Source organism: Macaca thibetana, chromosome 9 (genome assembly GCF_024542745.1).
Source record: "Macaca thibetana thibetana isolate TM-01 chromosome 9, ASM2454274v1, whole genome shotgun sequence".
Lineage (NCBI taxonomy): Eukaryota > Metazoa > Chordata > Mammalia > Primates > Cercopithecidae > Macaca > Macaca thibetana.
The window spans coordinates 124,117,796-124,135,241 of NC_065586.1; the positions used below are offsets into that span (position 1 = coordinate 124,117,796).

General features: G+C 50.8%; 2 protein-coding genes across 9 annotated transcripts in view; both read left to right on the top strand.

Moving 5' to 3' along the window:
- Positions 1-17,446, top strand: part of LOC126962584 (peptidyl-prolyl cis-trans isomerase A-like) — an 890,552-nt gene that overhangs the window by 622,592 nt on the left and 250,514 nt on the right. The window lies entirely within an intron of this gene.
- PTPRE (protein tyrosine phosphatase receptor type E) overlaps positions 1-17,446 on the top strand; it is a 181,461-nt gene that overhangs the window by 151,821 nt on the left and 12,194 nt on the right. For 5 of the 7 annotated variants that reach the window (XM_050803735.1, XM_050803736.1, XM_050803731.1 and 2 more), the window contains 10 exons: positions 2,751-2,827; positions 3,489-3,525; positions 4,901-4,998; positions 8,026-8,145; positions 10,209-10,372; positions 11,768-11,903; positions 12,377-12,526; positions 12,888-12,981; positions 14,530-14,606; positions 15,723-15,857. In XM_050803735.1, coding sequence (XP_050659692.1) covers positions 2,751-2,827; positions 3,489-3,525; positions 4,901-4,998; positions 8,026-8,145; positions 10,209-10,372; positions 11,768-11,903; positions 12,377-12,526; positions 12,888-12,981; positions 14,530-14,606; positions 15,723-15,857 — 1,088 coding nt within the window. The remainder of the gene's footprint in view (positions 1-2,750; positions 2,828-3,488; positions 3,526-4,900; positions 4,999-8,025; positions 8,146-10,208; positions 10,373-11,767; positions 11,904-12,376; positions 12,527-12,887; positions 12,982-14,529; positions 14,607-15,722; positions 15,858-17,446) is intronic. The other 2 variants (XM_050803732.1, XM_050803734.1) reach the window with 1 other exon arrangement.

Below are 17,446 nucleotides of genomic sequence, written 5' to 3' on the forward strand. Positions count from 1 at the left end.
TCTTCTCTGAGCCACATTCTCAAGTCTTCTCTGAGCCGCGTTCTCTAGGTTGTGCTACGGGAGTCAGCGTTTCCTCCAAGCCTGAAATCGTAGTCAGATTCAGAATGAGTTTTTCTAGCTTCCCCCGTAAGATCTTTCCCCTGCTCCTGGCAGGAGCACCACACCATGGGAACCCCAGGGCCCAGGCAGCCTCCTGGGGCTGGGGGACTCTGCCGTGTTTCACACAGGTGGAAAGACGGGTTTACAGAACGGTGGCATGGAGACGCTGTGGCCTGGTCAAGGATTAATGGGGTGGCATCTGGCATTAGCTATCAGGAAGACTTAAGGCTGAAGGGACATCGGGCAGAGAGCTCTCGGGGCTGCTCATCCGCCCCCAGGGTGACATCCCCTAGTATCACTTAGGGTGGGACTGAGAGTCACCTGGGGGAGAGGGGAGAAGGGACCCAACTTCCCCAGCCCCTGGCACCTTCCCTGGCTTTCCCAATCTTTCAACAGAGTCCTAATGTGGCCCTTGGCTCTGGGCAGGCCTGTGGCCCTGGGGAGCTCTGGGGTCAGAAGTCAAGGTGCTTTGCATGTCAGGCAGGCTTGACTTCTGCCTATAGAAAGACTGTGGCTGATGGCAAGCGAGGCCTCTTTTCTGGAAAAGTGCCAACAGCTGATAATTTTAGGAACTAATGTTTTGAATGTGAAGTGTGACTTTTTAGAATAAAAAGACAGGAAGCTCTTAGAAACTGCAAGATTCTAAATCTAAGCAGAAGGCTATATTTTACCCTGTGCTTTTCTATAGCTGTTCTCAAAGCATAAACCATTCCAAATTATTTTCAACTAGTGTAATGTGTTCAGCAGAGCTATTTCTGCCTGGGCATTGCCACTCCCTGAGCAGGAGGGTCTCACAGTGAGGTCTGCAGGACTGTAAGTTTGGGGTCTGACTCCCTGGCCACCCTGTGTGGGCTATGGCTGTCTCTGAGAGCGGTACCTGCCCTTTCTCTGCAGGGAGCCAGACAGAGCTGGCTCAGCCATTGGGGGTCCCAGGCCACTAGCCCGCGGCCCGCCCGGCAGCCTTCCAGGTGAAGGTGAGACAGACAAGGCATGACCTGGGGGCCACCCGGCTCCGCATCACAAACGCCATAAACACACACAAACGCCACAAACACAACCCACCCTGATCGAGGACTAAGCAGAGAAAGCAGGGAGAGGACCTAGAGTTACTCAACAATGAGGAAGGAGGCTCTAAGCTTCTACCACGTGCCAGACTCTGTGGCCAGTGCAGCATAAACGTCCTCAGAACAGGCCTTGTTCCAGCCTGGCCCAGCCGGACGTTCCTGGGAAAGGTCACAGAAAGAGCAGGGCCAGGCCCACAGCACTTTTAGAGGCCCATGAAAACGTCTTCATTTCTCTTCAGATCACATACAAAATATGCAAAACCCATTCTGGAGTGCATCTTTTCACTAGCGACCAACCCAGTCCTAAGATAACCTTCTTGATAGTTCTATGGAGGAAGGTGGGAAGGCAGAAGTGACTGTGACCCACAAAAGTCATGATGGAGCCCTGACATGTGTATACACACACACTACACACACACATACACTGTACACACACACTACACACACTACACACACCACACACACCACACATACACACTCCACACAAACCACACACACACCACACACATACACACCACACACATACCACACACATACACACCACACACATACCACACACTACACACATACACAACACACACATTACACATACACACCAAACCCACATGCAGACATTCACACAGCACACACTACACACATACTACGCACATACACCATACACACCACACACACCACACATACCCACATGCACACCACACACACAATACACACCACACTCACTACACACATACCACACACACTATACCACACACTACACACCACATACAACACACTTATACCAAAATATACACCACACACACATCATACACACGCTACACCACTCATACCACAAAAATACACACAGCACATGCCACACTTACATACAGATACCACAAACGCACAACACACATGCTTGCACCAGTATATACACCACACACATCAGGCTCACACACTACACCAGTCACACCACAAACATCCAGACGTGCACACACACCCCACACACAGCACTCCACGGTCAGCCTTCCACCCCAGAAAACCGCTTGTGCAACAGGCTGGATCTACCAGGCACTCCTCACTGTGCGCTCGCCTTCCAGCCCTGGGGCAGACTCTGGTGGTGGGACTGAGGGTTAGAGTCCCCGATCCTAGACCCCCCACATCCACTTGTCCTCATGGGGCTGGTGCTCATTTCCCTGGGAAGCCTTAGAGAGTGGACCCAGTTCTTCTGTCCTGGGGCTCTTTTAAGTGCATCCACACTTGGCAATACTGGGGCCCAGTGCACAGTTCATGAAATACAGCCCTTGCACTGCAGGGGCCCAGCACATTCTGCTGTTCTTGTCTATGTAATGACCCAGCGGCCTCCGTCCTGGGGACTGAAATCCTACCCTTGTCGGCATCCCACAGCTGAGACAGTCCGTGTTCACCAAAGCAGGTGCATTCTCTCTCGGGACACCAGGGGTCTCCATGGGAACGTTGAGGAAGAACATCTCTGCCACCCCCGGTGTGGCCGTGAAGCTACTTTTTCCCTTCCCAGGAGCTGACACTGCCGATGAAGAGACAGCACTGTGATTCCTGGTCCTAATATCTTGGCTTTGTTTGGGTTTTTTCCAGATGACCATTCTAGGGTGATTCTGAGCCAAGTGGATGGAACTCCCTGTTCAGACTACATCAATGCTTCCTACATAGATGTAAGTGGGCAGAGGTTTCCTATTCCCCTAGCCCAGCTGAGGCATGACCAGTGAGCACTTTCTTGTCTGGTGCCAGGAGTGTAAATTGTCACAACCTTTCTGGGCAGTTTGGCCACAAGCACAAAGGGCACAGAACTGCCCATGCTTTACAAGCTAGCATCAGCATCTGGGAATTTGACTTCGAGAGACAGCGATAAGCACAGAGGATGTTCATTGCAGCATTATGTATATTCCTGACCAAATAGAACAGGAAGCATGGGCACTTAAACAGATTGTGGTAAAACCATGTGCAGTGGATTACTAGAACTCCATTTGTATTGATCTTTAAGAGATCATTTAATATAAATTATAAAATTCTCATTAAAAATGCAACATAAAATAAATTGTACATGTTCACCCAATTAGAGGACAGAATGTCTGCACCTCTCTACTTGTGTGTGAGTCTGGGAAAGGTTTTGCAGAAAAACAGACTAGAGAGGGGACGTATGAAATAGGATTTGTTATTTCTGGAATTGCTGGTGAGTTTTCTTTTCTTCTTAACATTTTCCTGTGTTTTGCAAATTTTCCATGGTGAATATGTATTGCTTTTCTAACAGCAACAACAAATCCTTTCAGCAAAGATAATTCTGAAAAAATATAAATCTGATGTTATTTTTTCTAGGGTTACAAAGAGAAGAATAAATTCATAGCAGCTCAAGGTAAGCTTTTTATTAATTTCTGAACGTATTTTTGGTAAAATGATGTGAATAGCTCTCATTTCCTTGTCTGTAGGCCAACAAGACCAAGGACTTACATTGGATTTTTGTGCACATGTTTACACCTAACAGACACGTTAGATATCCATTCACACAACGGATATGTGTATACAGTCAGAGAAACACACACTTATTCCCACACCTATACGGTGTGAACACAGGGCATGCAGTGGCCCCGGCTGCCATTCCAGCATGTTAATACTTGCATCAGGTAACCTTGAATTTCTCTCAGCTGGCTGAGCCCTACATGGCCCCAAAGTTTGGGGGTGGGTAGTAGGGTGAGTAGCTTTTCAGATCAAGGCCATAACCAAGAAGATACTTTAGCCGTGAAAACATGCCCTTCACCTTGCACAGGGCTGGCTCTCCCTTGTGTGTTGAGTACTGAATCCAGCATCACTCCGTTCCACCAGAGGTTGTCATCTGCAGGACCTGGTGCACATGCAGTTAGGTATCAGTGGAGCTGAAACCAGATTCCTCAGACTTCCTTACTCTTAGGCCAGGAGTCTTTAGGGCAATGAGCTCTGAAATTCACCGTGTGTCAAAATCACCTGGGAAGTTGTTAGAAATGCAGAATCTCTAAGAAAAAAGGACACGCATGTGCACATGCAGAGGACATCAGGAATGTGCCCAGCTGGAAACCCCAGGAAACCTGACGATCCTGGCTGAAACAGATGAAAGCATGTGTTTCTCTCTTGCCAGCAGACACCCACAGGGAGCCAGGCCAGAGTGGGACAGCAGCAGGGCCAGGGGCTTCCTTATCTCCTGGCCCATCCCCCTCAGCATGAAGCACTTAGCTCGGGGCTGCAAAATAGCCGCAGCTCAGACAGAAAGTGGACAGGGGCAGAGGACTTTCTCCTAGTGACACTTTGTCTGTTGGTCAGATCCCTTCCGGAGGGACTTTAGCTCATATCGTATTGAACAGCACCATGCTGAGAGTAAGATTTTGACAAAAAGGAGGGGATTGGGAATGCAGGGGGAGGCCGGCCAGTCTCTACCTCTCCCAAGGCTTTCACCAGCTCTCCCACACTTGGCTGTGGACCCAGCCCTCTGAACCCTGCTTCTTACCTGTGAATGTCATAACTCAACCTGGGCCCAATTATCCTGCCCACTGAGGAGTTCCTAGCTGGAGTGGGTGAGTGGCAGGACAGGCAGCCCCTACCGGTTCTGGAACACTTCAGGGCATGACGTGTGTGTCCCCAACAAGCCTGAGAAGGGAGTGAACAGCTATCCAGGGGCCAATGGCCAGGGTGCCGGGGCTGGGACCCCAAAGCGACTTCCCTTCATGCCTTTTGACTTCGGAATTGTCCTCTACACACAGGCCCCAAACAGGAAACGGTTAATGACTTCTGGAGAATGGTCTGGGAGCAAAAGTCTGCGACCATCGTCATGTTAACGAACTTGAAAGAAAGGAAAGAGGTGAGTTCCAGGCATCTGACCCCGGTATCACTTCCTTTCAGCTGCTGCTGCCGGGCTGGGGATGCTCTTACCACTTCCCCTTCCTACTTCCCTCCCTTCCTCCCACTATCACTGCAGAGAGCACCCAAACACATGCAGTGGCTGACAGCATTTTCATCACGAAACAAATCCCCTGTCTCCCCAGCATCTCACTGTTATCTAATCTGTGATAACACGATGACACAAGAGTTTCCTTTTTTTCCCAAGTGAGAGTGGCCCCCGGCCAGCCCCAGGCTCTGCCTGCCTGGTGGGAGACATGAATCTTAGAAGTTAGAATTTTAGGATGTTGAGCATGTCATGCGGCAGACCTCAGACTAGAAATGAACATGATTTCACGCTTATTATCCAGACTAGAGAAATGCATTTGAAAAACATGGTATATTGAAGAAATGTTGATTTGTCATCCAAATATATTTAATTAGCTGTTTCTAATTCAAAAAAGGATGCATGTACATTATAAGAATTTGAATCATTGACAAAGAAGAAAAGTTGAACTGATTCGTTTCGTAATGTAACAAGTACTCATTAGCATCTGCTGTGCTGGGCCAGCTCTGTCCCAGGTGCAAGGAATGGGGGCTCAAATTCAGGGCTGAGAAGTGGGGGCTGTGGGAAGCCTGTGGCGGGGGGCGGGTGTTGAGTGACAGGCAGGGAGCCATGCCATAGGCAGTGAGCTCACTCTCCAGAATGAAAGAAGAACTGGGAGCCGGAGGGACACTTGCCACAGGTGGGGCGACAATTAGGAGGCTGTGCTTCTGGTGTGTTCTGGCTTGAAGGCTCAGTTCAGCGGGAGCCATGTGTCCTGCCCAGCCCACTCAGGGCCTGCTGTGTCCTGAGCTCCTCAGTCATCCGCTGGCCTGGCCCCAGCAGTTCCCAGGTATCGTAGCGAGGACTGTGGGGAAGGGCTGCCATTTTTAGATGGGACTGCCAGGCCGTAGGGAACTCAGCTGGGGCAGAAGATGGGTGGCAGGCGCCCACAGGAAGGGCAGGCTGGGAGGTGCTCTGGTCCCCACAGTGCCAGCTTACTAATTGCCACCCAAAACACAGGAAGCAGCCTCCAGCCACCGTTTCTGGTCAGGAATAGGGTGGGGGCTTTCATTCTGCTCTCAGGGGAGCTGAAACACGGCTGCGGAGGGCCACCCCTTTGCCCTTGCAAATCTTGCCTCCGTCATCCTTTGTCATGGGGAAGAGTGACAGAGGGAAGTAGGGGATTCCCAGCACAGGGCTCTTCACCCTGCCTGCGCTGTAGCGGCCATGGAGGAGGACACCCACGCGAGGGAAAAGGAGGCTGACCCTTCTCCAGGAGTCTCCCTGTGACCTGCGGCTCATAGGACTAGTCTTCCTGGGGCTGGTGCTCCAAGCATGAGACCAGCACAGAAGCTGTGGGGCTCAAGGACGCCCCTGCCTCCCCCTTTCAGTCATTCTGCTGAAAATGTCACTGGCATTTTCTCTCCATCTTCCTCCATAGCCTCCTACTGGATTTTTCCACTCCTGTGACTCAGTGCTGGGCTGCTGCTGCATCCTGATTCTCACCAATTCAGATGAAATCATTTCTCAATAGAGTTCCCTTTTTCTTAATTGCTCACACTTCTGTTGTGGTTTCCTTGGCTTCCACATCCTGGGCTCTGCATTGCAAAACACAGCTGCCCTGGCATCTCATGATCGGGTGGGAGGGAGGCAGAGGGAGGGGGTATAAAACCAGCCACCAACACTGAGCCCTTGAGAGGCTGACACGTTCTCAGTTCCTACCGGAGAGCCTTCCAAGATGAGAAGCTCAGGAGGGTCCCCAGGGCTCCCCATAGGGCCAAGACTTACCCAAACCGGGACCTGTAGGCATTTGCAGTTCCCCTGGGCTGCATCAGAGATGCCCTGTGACCCGCAGCCCTGCCCGGAGCCAGGAGTAGGGAGGGGAAGTTGTCCGTGGCCGTCATAACACGATGCTGCTCTCTACTAAATACCAGATGCTGTTTGTTTCATAAGATTGTTAATCCTGAGTCTTGACCATGAGCTGTGCTGCTCAGGGGCCACTCCCTGCACGTGCTCTCCGATGATTGGCAGGCTTGTTCCATTCCAGAGATGTTTATCTGGCAGATGAAGTAGATCTTTTCCCCCTTGAGGTGGGTCCTCATTCACTCGTGAAGTCCACGCTGATGGAGGACGCCAACGGGCAGGTGCTGCACGCGGTGCTGCAAAATGAAAGGGCTGCTGGAACATGTATTTTGGGTCATTCTTGCTTCAGAGTTTGGGGTAAAGAAATGCGCCTGTCTGTAGCAACGCACCCTCGTGAAGTCCACGCTGATGGAGGACACCACCGGGCAGGTGCTGCGGGCGGTGCTGCAAAATGAAAGGGCTCCTGAAACGTGTATTTTGAGTCATTCTTGCTTCAGAGGTTGGGAAGGTAAAGAAATGGGCCTGTCTGTAGCAATGCACCTTCTTCTGCAGACTCCGCGGCAGCCTCGTCCCTGCTAGAGAAAAATGAAGATCATTAGGCCAATCACAGGTTCATCACTCTTGAACGGCAGACTGGCAGTGGTGCAAATTAACTTTGTCCTTAGTGAACTGAGCAGGAAAAACACAAATTGCTGAATCCAGTGGGAAATGCCTGGGGAAGCACCATCCTTGCCCTCTGGCCTGAGGGTCATTTGGAGTTAGGTACCCAGCTCTGAAGGTTACAGGTTCAGTATGACTGGTTGATGGTCAGTTAATAAAATGTATGGGATTCGTGAATGAATGAAGAAATGAGACATTGTTGGTGTCTACATCAGAAAGCCTTGGGGCATCCTAGCCATAGTCTCAAGGCTGCCTTTCACCAGTTATGCAGCCTCAGTTTCCCCATTCATGAGGTAGACACACGTGAACTTGCTGTTTCTCAGCTGTGGGAGCTGTGTGACTCCAGCTGGTGTGTGTGAGGCCTTCTGTGGTTGGGTGGAGGGATGTCATGATGCATTGCACCCACAGATCTATTTGCTTCTATTAAATTGTTCCGTGCAGGAAAAGTGCCATCAGTACTGGCCCGACCAAGGCTGCTGGACCTATGGAAACATCCGGGTGTGCGTGGAGGACTGCGTGGTTTTGGTCGACTACACCATCCGGAAGTTCTGCATACAGCCAGTAAGCATCTCTTGTTGCTGACCTTCCAGAAAGATCATTCTCAGAGAGCATGATGCCCAGAGTTAACACCCTTCTGCATTTATGAAGTGCTTTGCTCCCACCCCGGCACTGTCGCGGCCCTGGCTCAGAGGGTGCAGTGGCCAGGCTGTGCTGGGCAGATGTGCAAGTGGGCCAAGACACCAGAGGCCAGTGCACAAGGGTCTGCAGGCAGTGCTGGGGGCTCCTAATTCCCAGCGACTCCTCTGGACCTCTCCAGGAAGAAGACCAGTCATTGGAGGGGTCTGGGGTCCTCCCTCAGTAGCACAGTGACATTTCACACACTGGAACTGGGAGGCGGGGTTTTTTCTAACACGTTTCTAACACGTTTCGAATTATGTCTGAAATGTCCTCGTTATTTTCCACACTTGGGTCCTGCTAGTTCCACCACCCCAAAGGGTTTAAGAGAGAGATCAGTAAAAATATCTGTATACAAAGCAGATGAAATCAAGATGTAGAAGAAAGTTTAAAACCATAGAGAAAAGACAGAAGACCATTTTGTCAGGATTTAAAGATAGAGTGATTGGCATAATTAGGTCACAAAATAAGTGTCTAAGATTGCAAGAAACCACAGCAAAAAAGGAAAAGGATGAGCTGATCATTCTCATTCTATCCCTGCTCACATCTCTCCCAGAAATGTGCACACAGGCATGCACATGCACACATGTACACACAAACTCCCACACACAGGCACACATATGTACACATGCATACACACCCACACACAGGCACGCACATGCACACATGCACACACGCACACACATACACCCACACACAGGCACACATGCACACATGCACACCCATACACAGGCATGCACATGCACACATGCACACATACCCACACACAGGTATGCACATGTATACATACTCCCACACATATGCATGCACATGCACACACATACACCCACACATAGGCACACACATGCACACACATACACCCACACGCATAGAATTGTACACACGTACACAGTCACACACAATCACATATGTACACACACATACACCACCCACACACGCACACATCACACATGCACACACACCCACACACATCACACATGCACACGTACACACATGCACACACATTCACACATGTACATTCACCAACACACATTTTCACACGCACACACGTGCACACATGCACTCACATACACGCACACAGCTGCCCATATGCACACATTCACACATGTGCACCCACATACACCCACACACACACGCACATTCACACAAATTCACACACACACATCCACCCATCTTCACACAAGCACACGTGCACACACATTCACACATGTGCACACACATACACTCACACACATACATGCACGAGTGCACACATACATGCACATTCACACACATGTGCACATAAACATGCATACATGTGTATACATGCACACGTGTGCACATGCATAAACCCACACACACACATGCACACATGTGCACACATACACATGCATATGTGCACACACATGCACACGTATCTACTTCCAAACACACTGTGTATCACCTTCCGTGATCTAGGCGAGAGAATTAAACTCATGGTCTCTGGGTCCGAAAGCTGAGACAGCCTCTGAGGGCAAGTCTGGGAGTCTCCAGAGAGCAGGCCGACTGCATCGTCTGTCCTCCCAAATGTAAGACAGCTTTGCACGAGGAAGGATATGCTGTTGGTGATTACTTAGCACCACAGGCATGGGGTGGGACTGTCCAGGCGAAATGGACCATGACCGGCCACTTGCACGGGGGTCTGTGAGCACGCAGACCAGCTTTGGGGATGAGTCTGGCTGCTTGGGCCCTGCCTGACCTGGGCATGGACGGTTGCTGCGGGCCCTGCCCTGTGGCCCCAAAACCAGCACGTGTTCCGAGTTGGCAGGGGTGAGGGCCAGGCTGTCTCGCTTGGGCAGGCCCCCTGTAGATGGCCCCTCCCCCATGCAGCCCTAGCACAGGGGAGCCCACCGCATCCTCAGAATGAGATGCTGGGGAAGTGGGGGGGGGGGATTGTTGTACCCACTCTCATCTCCCCATGTCCCCCGCAGCAGCTCCCTGACAGCTGCAAAGCTCCCAGGCTTGTCTCACAGCTGCACTTCACCAGCTGGCCCGACTTCGGAGTGCCTTTTACCCCCATTGGGATGCTGAAGTTCCTCAAGAAAGTAAAGATGCTCAACCCCGTGCACGCTGGACCCATCGTGGTCCACTGTAGGTACGCTGGGGGGCCACGGGGCGGGACCCTCAAGGGCAGGCCACAGTGGGAGGACTCACCCTCATATGGGCAATGCCAGGGGACCAATATCAGGGTGGGCAGAGGTTTGGGCAGGGCTGATGTGAACACAAATGTCAGTGACTGAGCCAGGCCCCAAGAACCCCACAGGAGAACGCTCAGAGAGCTCCCTCTTCATCCCAGCCGATAAAACCCACCAAAGCCAAGGGGCTCCGGTTGATGGTGGGAATGGAGTTCCGGGCGGTTCTTCTTGGCCGCCCTCACCTCTTCCTGGGAATCCCAAGTCACCTCTGGGAACCAAGATGGAAACCAGGGAAACTAGGCTTCTGCAGGAAGCCCCCCAACACACACAAGTCCTTATGGAAGAGCACACCACGACTCGGACTGGCCCCCACAGCAGAGTCCTCCAGACCACGCTGTCCTGGAGACCAGGGTCCGAGGACCAGGATGCCCTTTGCCAGCTGCCACTTCATCCTCGGTTTCCTCGCCTGTGATAGGAAGGACAGCCTTGGAGGCCTGTGACTTGCATCTGGGTGGGCTTTGCACAACACGAAAAATTACTCAAATGTACAGCCAGGGCCACGCCACAGCCCCCTGTCCACAGAGAGCCCCACTTGTTCCTGGCAGTGATTGGCCTCACCAGGGTATCACTTTGATTAGATACTAAGTGTCCAGCTGTTACAGACAGATTCATCCTGAGTATCACAGCACTGCCAGGGACAAAAGCCACCTGCACGCAGTGATGCAGGCGCTCTGCACCTGTCATGCAGCTGTTCAGGAGAAGCTGTCCAGGAACCCTGGCAGAATGGGCTTTCCCCAAGTCTGAGCAACACTCCCTTGCTGGGGCCAAGCAGAGGCTGGACCCCACCCCACCCCCACTCCAGTGTAGCCCATACTGGGAGGAATCTGCAGATCAGAGAACAGTAATCTGACAGATGCCGCCCCATTTAATGCCCCGAGTCAGGGGACCTGGTTTGCCCGGTTTGACAGAGGGGGAGGCTGGATCCCAGAGCTGTTGCATAGTTGATCTGAGGTCCCCTCTGCTCCCAAGGGGGCAGATCTAGGATGCCAATCACACATATAAGAAGAAGACACTGTTTAGTAAATGAGAAAAATTCTCCGCGCAGCCTAATCCGGGGCTTACTGCACCAGCTGTTAATGTGCCTCTTAGTAGAGTGTTCGTGATTATCAGAGGATCAGCCTGAGATCACTTTACTGAGACCGCAGCTCCCTCTGGTGGCCTCACTATGGCTTTGCTCCTAATTAACCGAAAAAAAAGTTGCATCCAGTGACCTGGGTGCGCAGGCATCTTGGGACCTATCATTTACTTCGGGAGGAGTGTGACTCACGACGCAGCATCTTTCTCTTTCCCCAAAGCGCGGGCGTGGGCCGGACGGGCACCTTCATTGTGATCGATGCCATGATGGCCATGATGCACGCGGAGCAGAAGGTGGATGTGTTTGAATTTGTGTCTCGAATCCGTAATCAGCGCCCTCAGATGGTTCAAACGGATGTGAGTCATGCCTTCCTCTTGCCCTGGTCTAGCCTCCCAAAGCAAACCCAGATGCCTTGGCCACACAGGCGTACAGGGCCCTGGCTCTGATAGGCACGTGGCAACCGGCCTGGGTCTGCTCTGGCTTCCCTCCCCTTAGCTTTCCCTGCCCATGCGTAGGACCTTGGGGACTCCCTCATCCTCATCTTTCCCTTGTATCCTCATGGGAAATGGGGCAATCCTACTCCCCCAAACAGCGCATGTACACAGCACCTGGCATGCTCACCAATGTGAGACTCTGCTGCTACCGTTCTCCTTACTCAAGGGCATAAGTGGTCATTATCCATGGCCGGTACTCTGCCTCTTGCCCCACACCTCCTTGTGTTGGCAAAAAGAGAAAAAGAAGAGAGCCACCCCCTGTGGTCTGCCAAGCTCCACGTGGGCCAAGGCTGCAGGGCAGCGTTGAGGATGTGGTCACCCCGGCCTCTCTGCAGATGCAGTACACGTTCATCTACCAAGCCTTACTCGAGTACTACCTCTATGGAGACACAGAGCTGGACGTGTCCTCCCTGGAGAAGCACCTGCAGACCGTGCATGGCACCACCACTCACTTCGACAAGATCGGGCTGGAGGAGGAGTTCAGGGTGAGTATGGCTGACCCTCCTCTCCATTCTGGTGTAAGCAGCCAAGGACATGGAGAAAACAGGTGACCATTTAAAGGAAGCCTCTTTCAATCACTTTCCCTCTTAACTGACCCTCAGAAAAAGCAGGGGCAATATCCGAGCTGTGATTTACAAGGGAAGATGGATCAGGTGGCTTTCAGAGCTTCACAGCAGCCCTGCCGGGCACACATTTCTATTTCCCAGTGCTAAGGAGGCTTCCTGGGGTGGAGAGCGATGTTTCCTTTGAGCAGGTGCCCTTGCCAGCAGCGCTAGTCCTCGACTGAGCAATGTGCTCAGGAGTGTGAGAGGTTTAACTGTGTCATTATGTCCTTCTCTGCTACAGAAATTGACAAATGTCCGGATCATGAAGGAGAACATGAGGACGGGCAACTTGCCGGCAAACATGAAGAAGGCCAGGGTCATCCAGATCATCCCATGTAAGGCACCCATGGCATGGCTGGGGTGGGACTGGGGTTGGGCTGGTGCCAGAGGCTTTTATCCCGGAGGAGCCATTCACCACTTACCCCTGTGCACCAGGATCAAGAGCAGGGTGCAGACAGGTGCAGTAGCTCACGCCTGTAATCCCAGCACTTTGGGAGGCCGAGGCAGGCATATCATGAGGTCAGGAGATGGAGACCATCCTGGCTAACACAGTGAAACCCCGTCTCTACTAAAAATACAAAAAATTAGCCGGACGTGGTGGCGGGTGCCTGTAGTCCCAGCTACTCGAGAGGCTGAGACAGGAGAACGGCGTGAACCCGGGAGGCGGAGCTTGCAATGAGCCGAGATCCGGCCACTGCACTCCGGCCTGGGCAACAAAGCGAGACTCCATCTCAAAAAAAAAAAAAAAGAGCAGGGTGTCGTCTGGCCCCAGGCTAAGGGCTCCTGTGTGCTGTGTCAGGTGTCAGGTAGAAAAGACACCCGTGAAGCACCAGCTGACCCAAACAGTCCTGCTCTGGTCTCAGGCAAGCCGCTTAGGACATGAGCTTGCAAGTGCGGGAGGGCAGCCGGGCCTGGATTGCAGACGAGGGTTTCACAGAAGCTGGAGATTTGCTGCAGGCACGACTTGGTGCCTTAGGATTCCTTGTCTCTTTCCTTATCTCCCCAAGCCTGGGCAGAGGCCCACCTCCCCCTTACACAGAGGGCCTGAGCCACCTGGCCGAGGCCATGCAAGCGAACTCAGCTGAGACCATCTAGGAAAAGGCTGTGGCCTTGAGGAAGACAAGAAATGGGCCCAGGGTGGAGTCAGGACACTGGTCTGCCGCCCAGGTCATGGGAGAGGGAAGGGGGGCCTGGCAGGCGCAGGAGGAGAGGAGGCAAAGCTGGCAAGAAGACAGGGCCACACGTAGTGGGCAGCGGGAGAGTCGGGAGGCTCACCAAGTGAGAAAAAGAGAAACCTGAGAAACCCGGCCCGAAAGCAGACTCCACAGGGATCCGAGGAACTAGAGAGGGAGGGGGGAGATGCTCCGCTTGGGAGGAGGGTGTGTCTCATTATAGACATCTTTTGGATGGAGTCACAGCTCAACAAACACCAGCTAGAGACAGCTGTGAGCAGGCCTGCTGCAGCAGGGTCTCCCGAAGCACTGTAGGCGAGTAGAGCTCCCAGGGGCCCTGCCATCTTCAGACTCCGGCCCCTGGTCTTCTGGAGCCCCGGTGTCCTGCTGGCCACCCTAGGTTGCTTGCTTAGCCACATTCCATTTACTCCTTCAGTGCAATATTTTTAGTGCTTGTATTTTGGTGTGTATTATATCGATTCCTGAAAAATGAAGATGATAATTGGGTTGTTTTCAGGGTTTTCCTTCAAAAAGAAACATACCCTTGAGCCACTTTAATTATCCTCTTTCATAATGTAGACTTTCCCAAGAGTTGGCTTTACCTAGTGATTTTATTAATCAGCTCTATATTTTGCAAGCTTGTAGCAACGGATTAAAGTTACCAAGGTGGGACCCTTTTTGTAATAACTAAAGGAAGATACTGCTTTGCAGATGACTTTAACCGAGTGATCCTTTCCATGAAAAGGGGTCAAGAATACACAGACTACATCAATGCATCCTTCATAGATGTAAGTATGCTGGCCTGGGTTGTGTTGATGCAGATGTGTTGCCTTCACACGTGACCACACAGACTTGATTAGCTTGTTTTCACAATGAGAAAGAATTGACATGTTTCCAGAAACTCAACCATTTTTGTTAGCAGAATTACTTTCTTAAAAGAAAAAAAAAAGTGGCAAGGCATGATGGCTCACGCCTGTAATCCCAAGACTTTGGGAAGCTGAGGCAGACAGATCACTTGGGGTCAGGAGTTTGAAACCAGCCTGGCCAATATGGCAAAACCTGTCTCTATTAAAAATACAAAAATTAGCTGGGCATGGTGGCAGGTGCCTGTAATCCCAGCTACTCGGGAAGCTGAGGCAGGAGAATTACTTGAATCCGGGAGGCTGAGGTTGCAGTGAGCTGAGATTGCGCCACTGTACTCCAGCCTGGGCAACAGAGCGAGACTCCTTCTCAAAAAAAAAAAAAAAGGAGACTTTGGAAATGGAAGGACATAGACTCGCTGCTAAGTAATTGGCTCTTTTTTCATTCTGCTTTGTATATATAGTTATTTTTCTTTTACATATCTGTTACATACCAGTTATATACCCATTGCCTCTGTGCTCTTTCTCTTGTGTGATTTCTGCACTGTGTACTCACGCGGACAATACAGTTACGTGTTCAGAGCACATAGACAGAGGCTGTCTTCATGCACAGCGGAGTTCGCAGAAGAAGGGCAAAAGGGGGAATTGCAGCCAAGTGTATGTTAATATTGCCATTTTCAGATGAGAAAATTGTGCCAGAATCCAGGGGACTCCATGCTGATCTAGCTGAAACACACAGAAACATGTCAGAATCTAAGCCACCAGGTGCTGTTCAGATGGCCGCAGGCGACTACCAGTTCATAATACCCATTTGTTGATGACCTCAGGGGCTGATGGTGACGGTTATGGTTTCAGATAAGCGAGCCTCTTGACCTGCTTGTCAGGTGTGTGCCTGAGTGCTCGTGCCAGCTGGGGTCTGGTGCCAACCATGGAAGATGGGAGAGTTTTCCTCATTAGGCCTTAGGCTGTCCTGAACTTAGGGAGCAGGTAATGGAGCCAGGATGGAAGGAAGCTGGACGTTAACCTCTGCGCCTCCATTTGAAGGGCTACCGACAGAAGGACTATTTCATCGCCACCCAGGGGCCACTGGCCCACACGGTTGAGGACTTCTGGAGGATGATCTGGGAATGGAAATCCCACACTATCGTGATGCTGACGGAGGTGCAGGAGAGAGAGCAGGTGAGGGGTGCCGCCCGGTCCCGGCCCTCCAGGGGCAGCCTGTGCACCTGAGGCACTGTCGCCATTCATTACAAATGTCCCACCCGCCTTCAGTGCAAACACATGGGTGAGACCAAGCCAGGACCACTAGGGAGGGAGAGAGGTTGGAAATGAAAAAGGTTTCATTTCACCCTTTCCCTTTTTGGGAGTGAGGTTTAACCATAGCTACCCGTTGCCCTTTATTCTTAGCCTACATGTTATTTAGCCTGCCCTGAAATTTTGCCATTTGGTATTGGCCAAGATTATAACCTGTTGAAGAAAAAGACATTTATTGGCTTTTTTCAAGACATGAAGACATAGGCACTGATATGTGTGCCTAATGGATATTGTCCTAGTAAATTGAATGAGTTAACTCTTCCTTTTTACAGAGATCCACCCCTGGCCGCCTTGTATTGCATTTATTTAATAACATAATAAACACTCGTGAACTCACCACCCAACAGTAAACCCAAGGTTTTACCAACAATGTACATCTATCTGGGTGCTCCCCCAAGACATACTTACTGCTGTGTATTTGTGTTTTTATTCCTTTGCTCTAAAAAGGAACAGCTTTACTGTCATATAATTCACCTATAATTCGTGCAATTCATCTTTTTAAAGGGTGCAATTCAGTGAATTGTAGTATATTCACAAAGTTATACAACCATCACCACTATCTAATTTGAGATCATTTTCATCAACCCAAAAGGAAACCTTGTGCCATTAGCAGTCACTCCTCATTCCTTCCTTTCCCTAGCCCCTGGCAACCACTAATCTGCTTCCTGACTATGGGTTTGTCTGTTCTGGACATTATTATAAGTGGAATCATACAGTGTGTGGTCTTTTGTGATTGGGTTCTTTCACTGAGCATCATGCCTTCAAGGTTCATCCATGTTGTAGCATGAATCAGTAAATCATTCTTTTTTATTGACAAGCAGTATTCCCTTGCGTGGCTATACTACATTCTGTGTATCCAGTCATCAGCTGATGGACATTTAGGTTGTTTCCACTTTGGAGCTATTATAAATAACACTGCTTAGCTGGGTGCGGTGGCTCACACCTGTAATTCCAGCCCTTTGGGAGGCCTAGGTGGGCAGATTACGTGAGGTCAGGAGTTCGCGGCCAGCCTGGCCAACATGGCAAAACCCCGTCTCTACTAAAAATACAAAAAGTAGCTGGGTGTAGTGGCGGGAACCTGCAATCCCAGCTTCTTGGGAGGCTGAGGCAGGGAGAGTCGCTTGAACCTGGGAGGCAGAGGTCACATTGAGCTGAGATCACGCCATTGCACTCCAGCCTACGTGACAGAACGAGACTCCATCTCAAAAAAAAAAAAAAAAAAAAAAAAAAAAATGCTGCTTGAACATTCAGGTTGTAGTTTTTGTATGGACATGCTTTTTCATTTCCCTTGGGTATATACCTAGGAGTGTATATACTAGGAGTGGAATTGCTAGGTCACCTCATAACTCTGTCATAAACTTACTGTTTGACATTTTTGAGGACCTGCCAGGCTGTTTTCCACAGTAGCTGCCCCATTTTCCATTCCCACCAGCAATATATAAGGTTCTAATTTC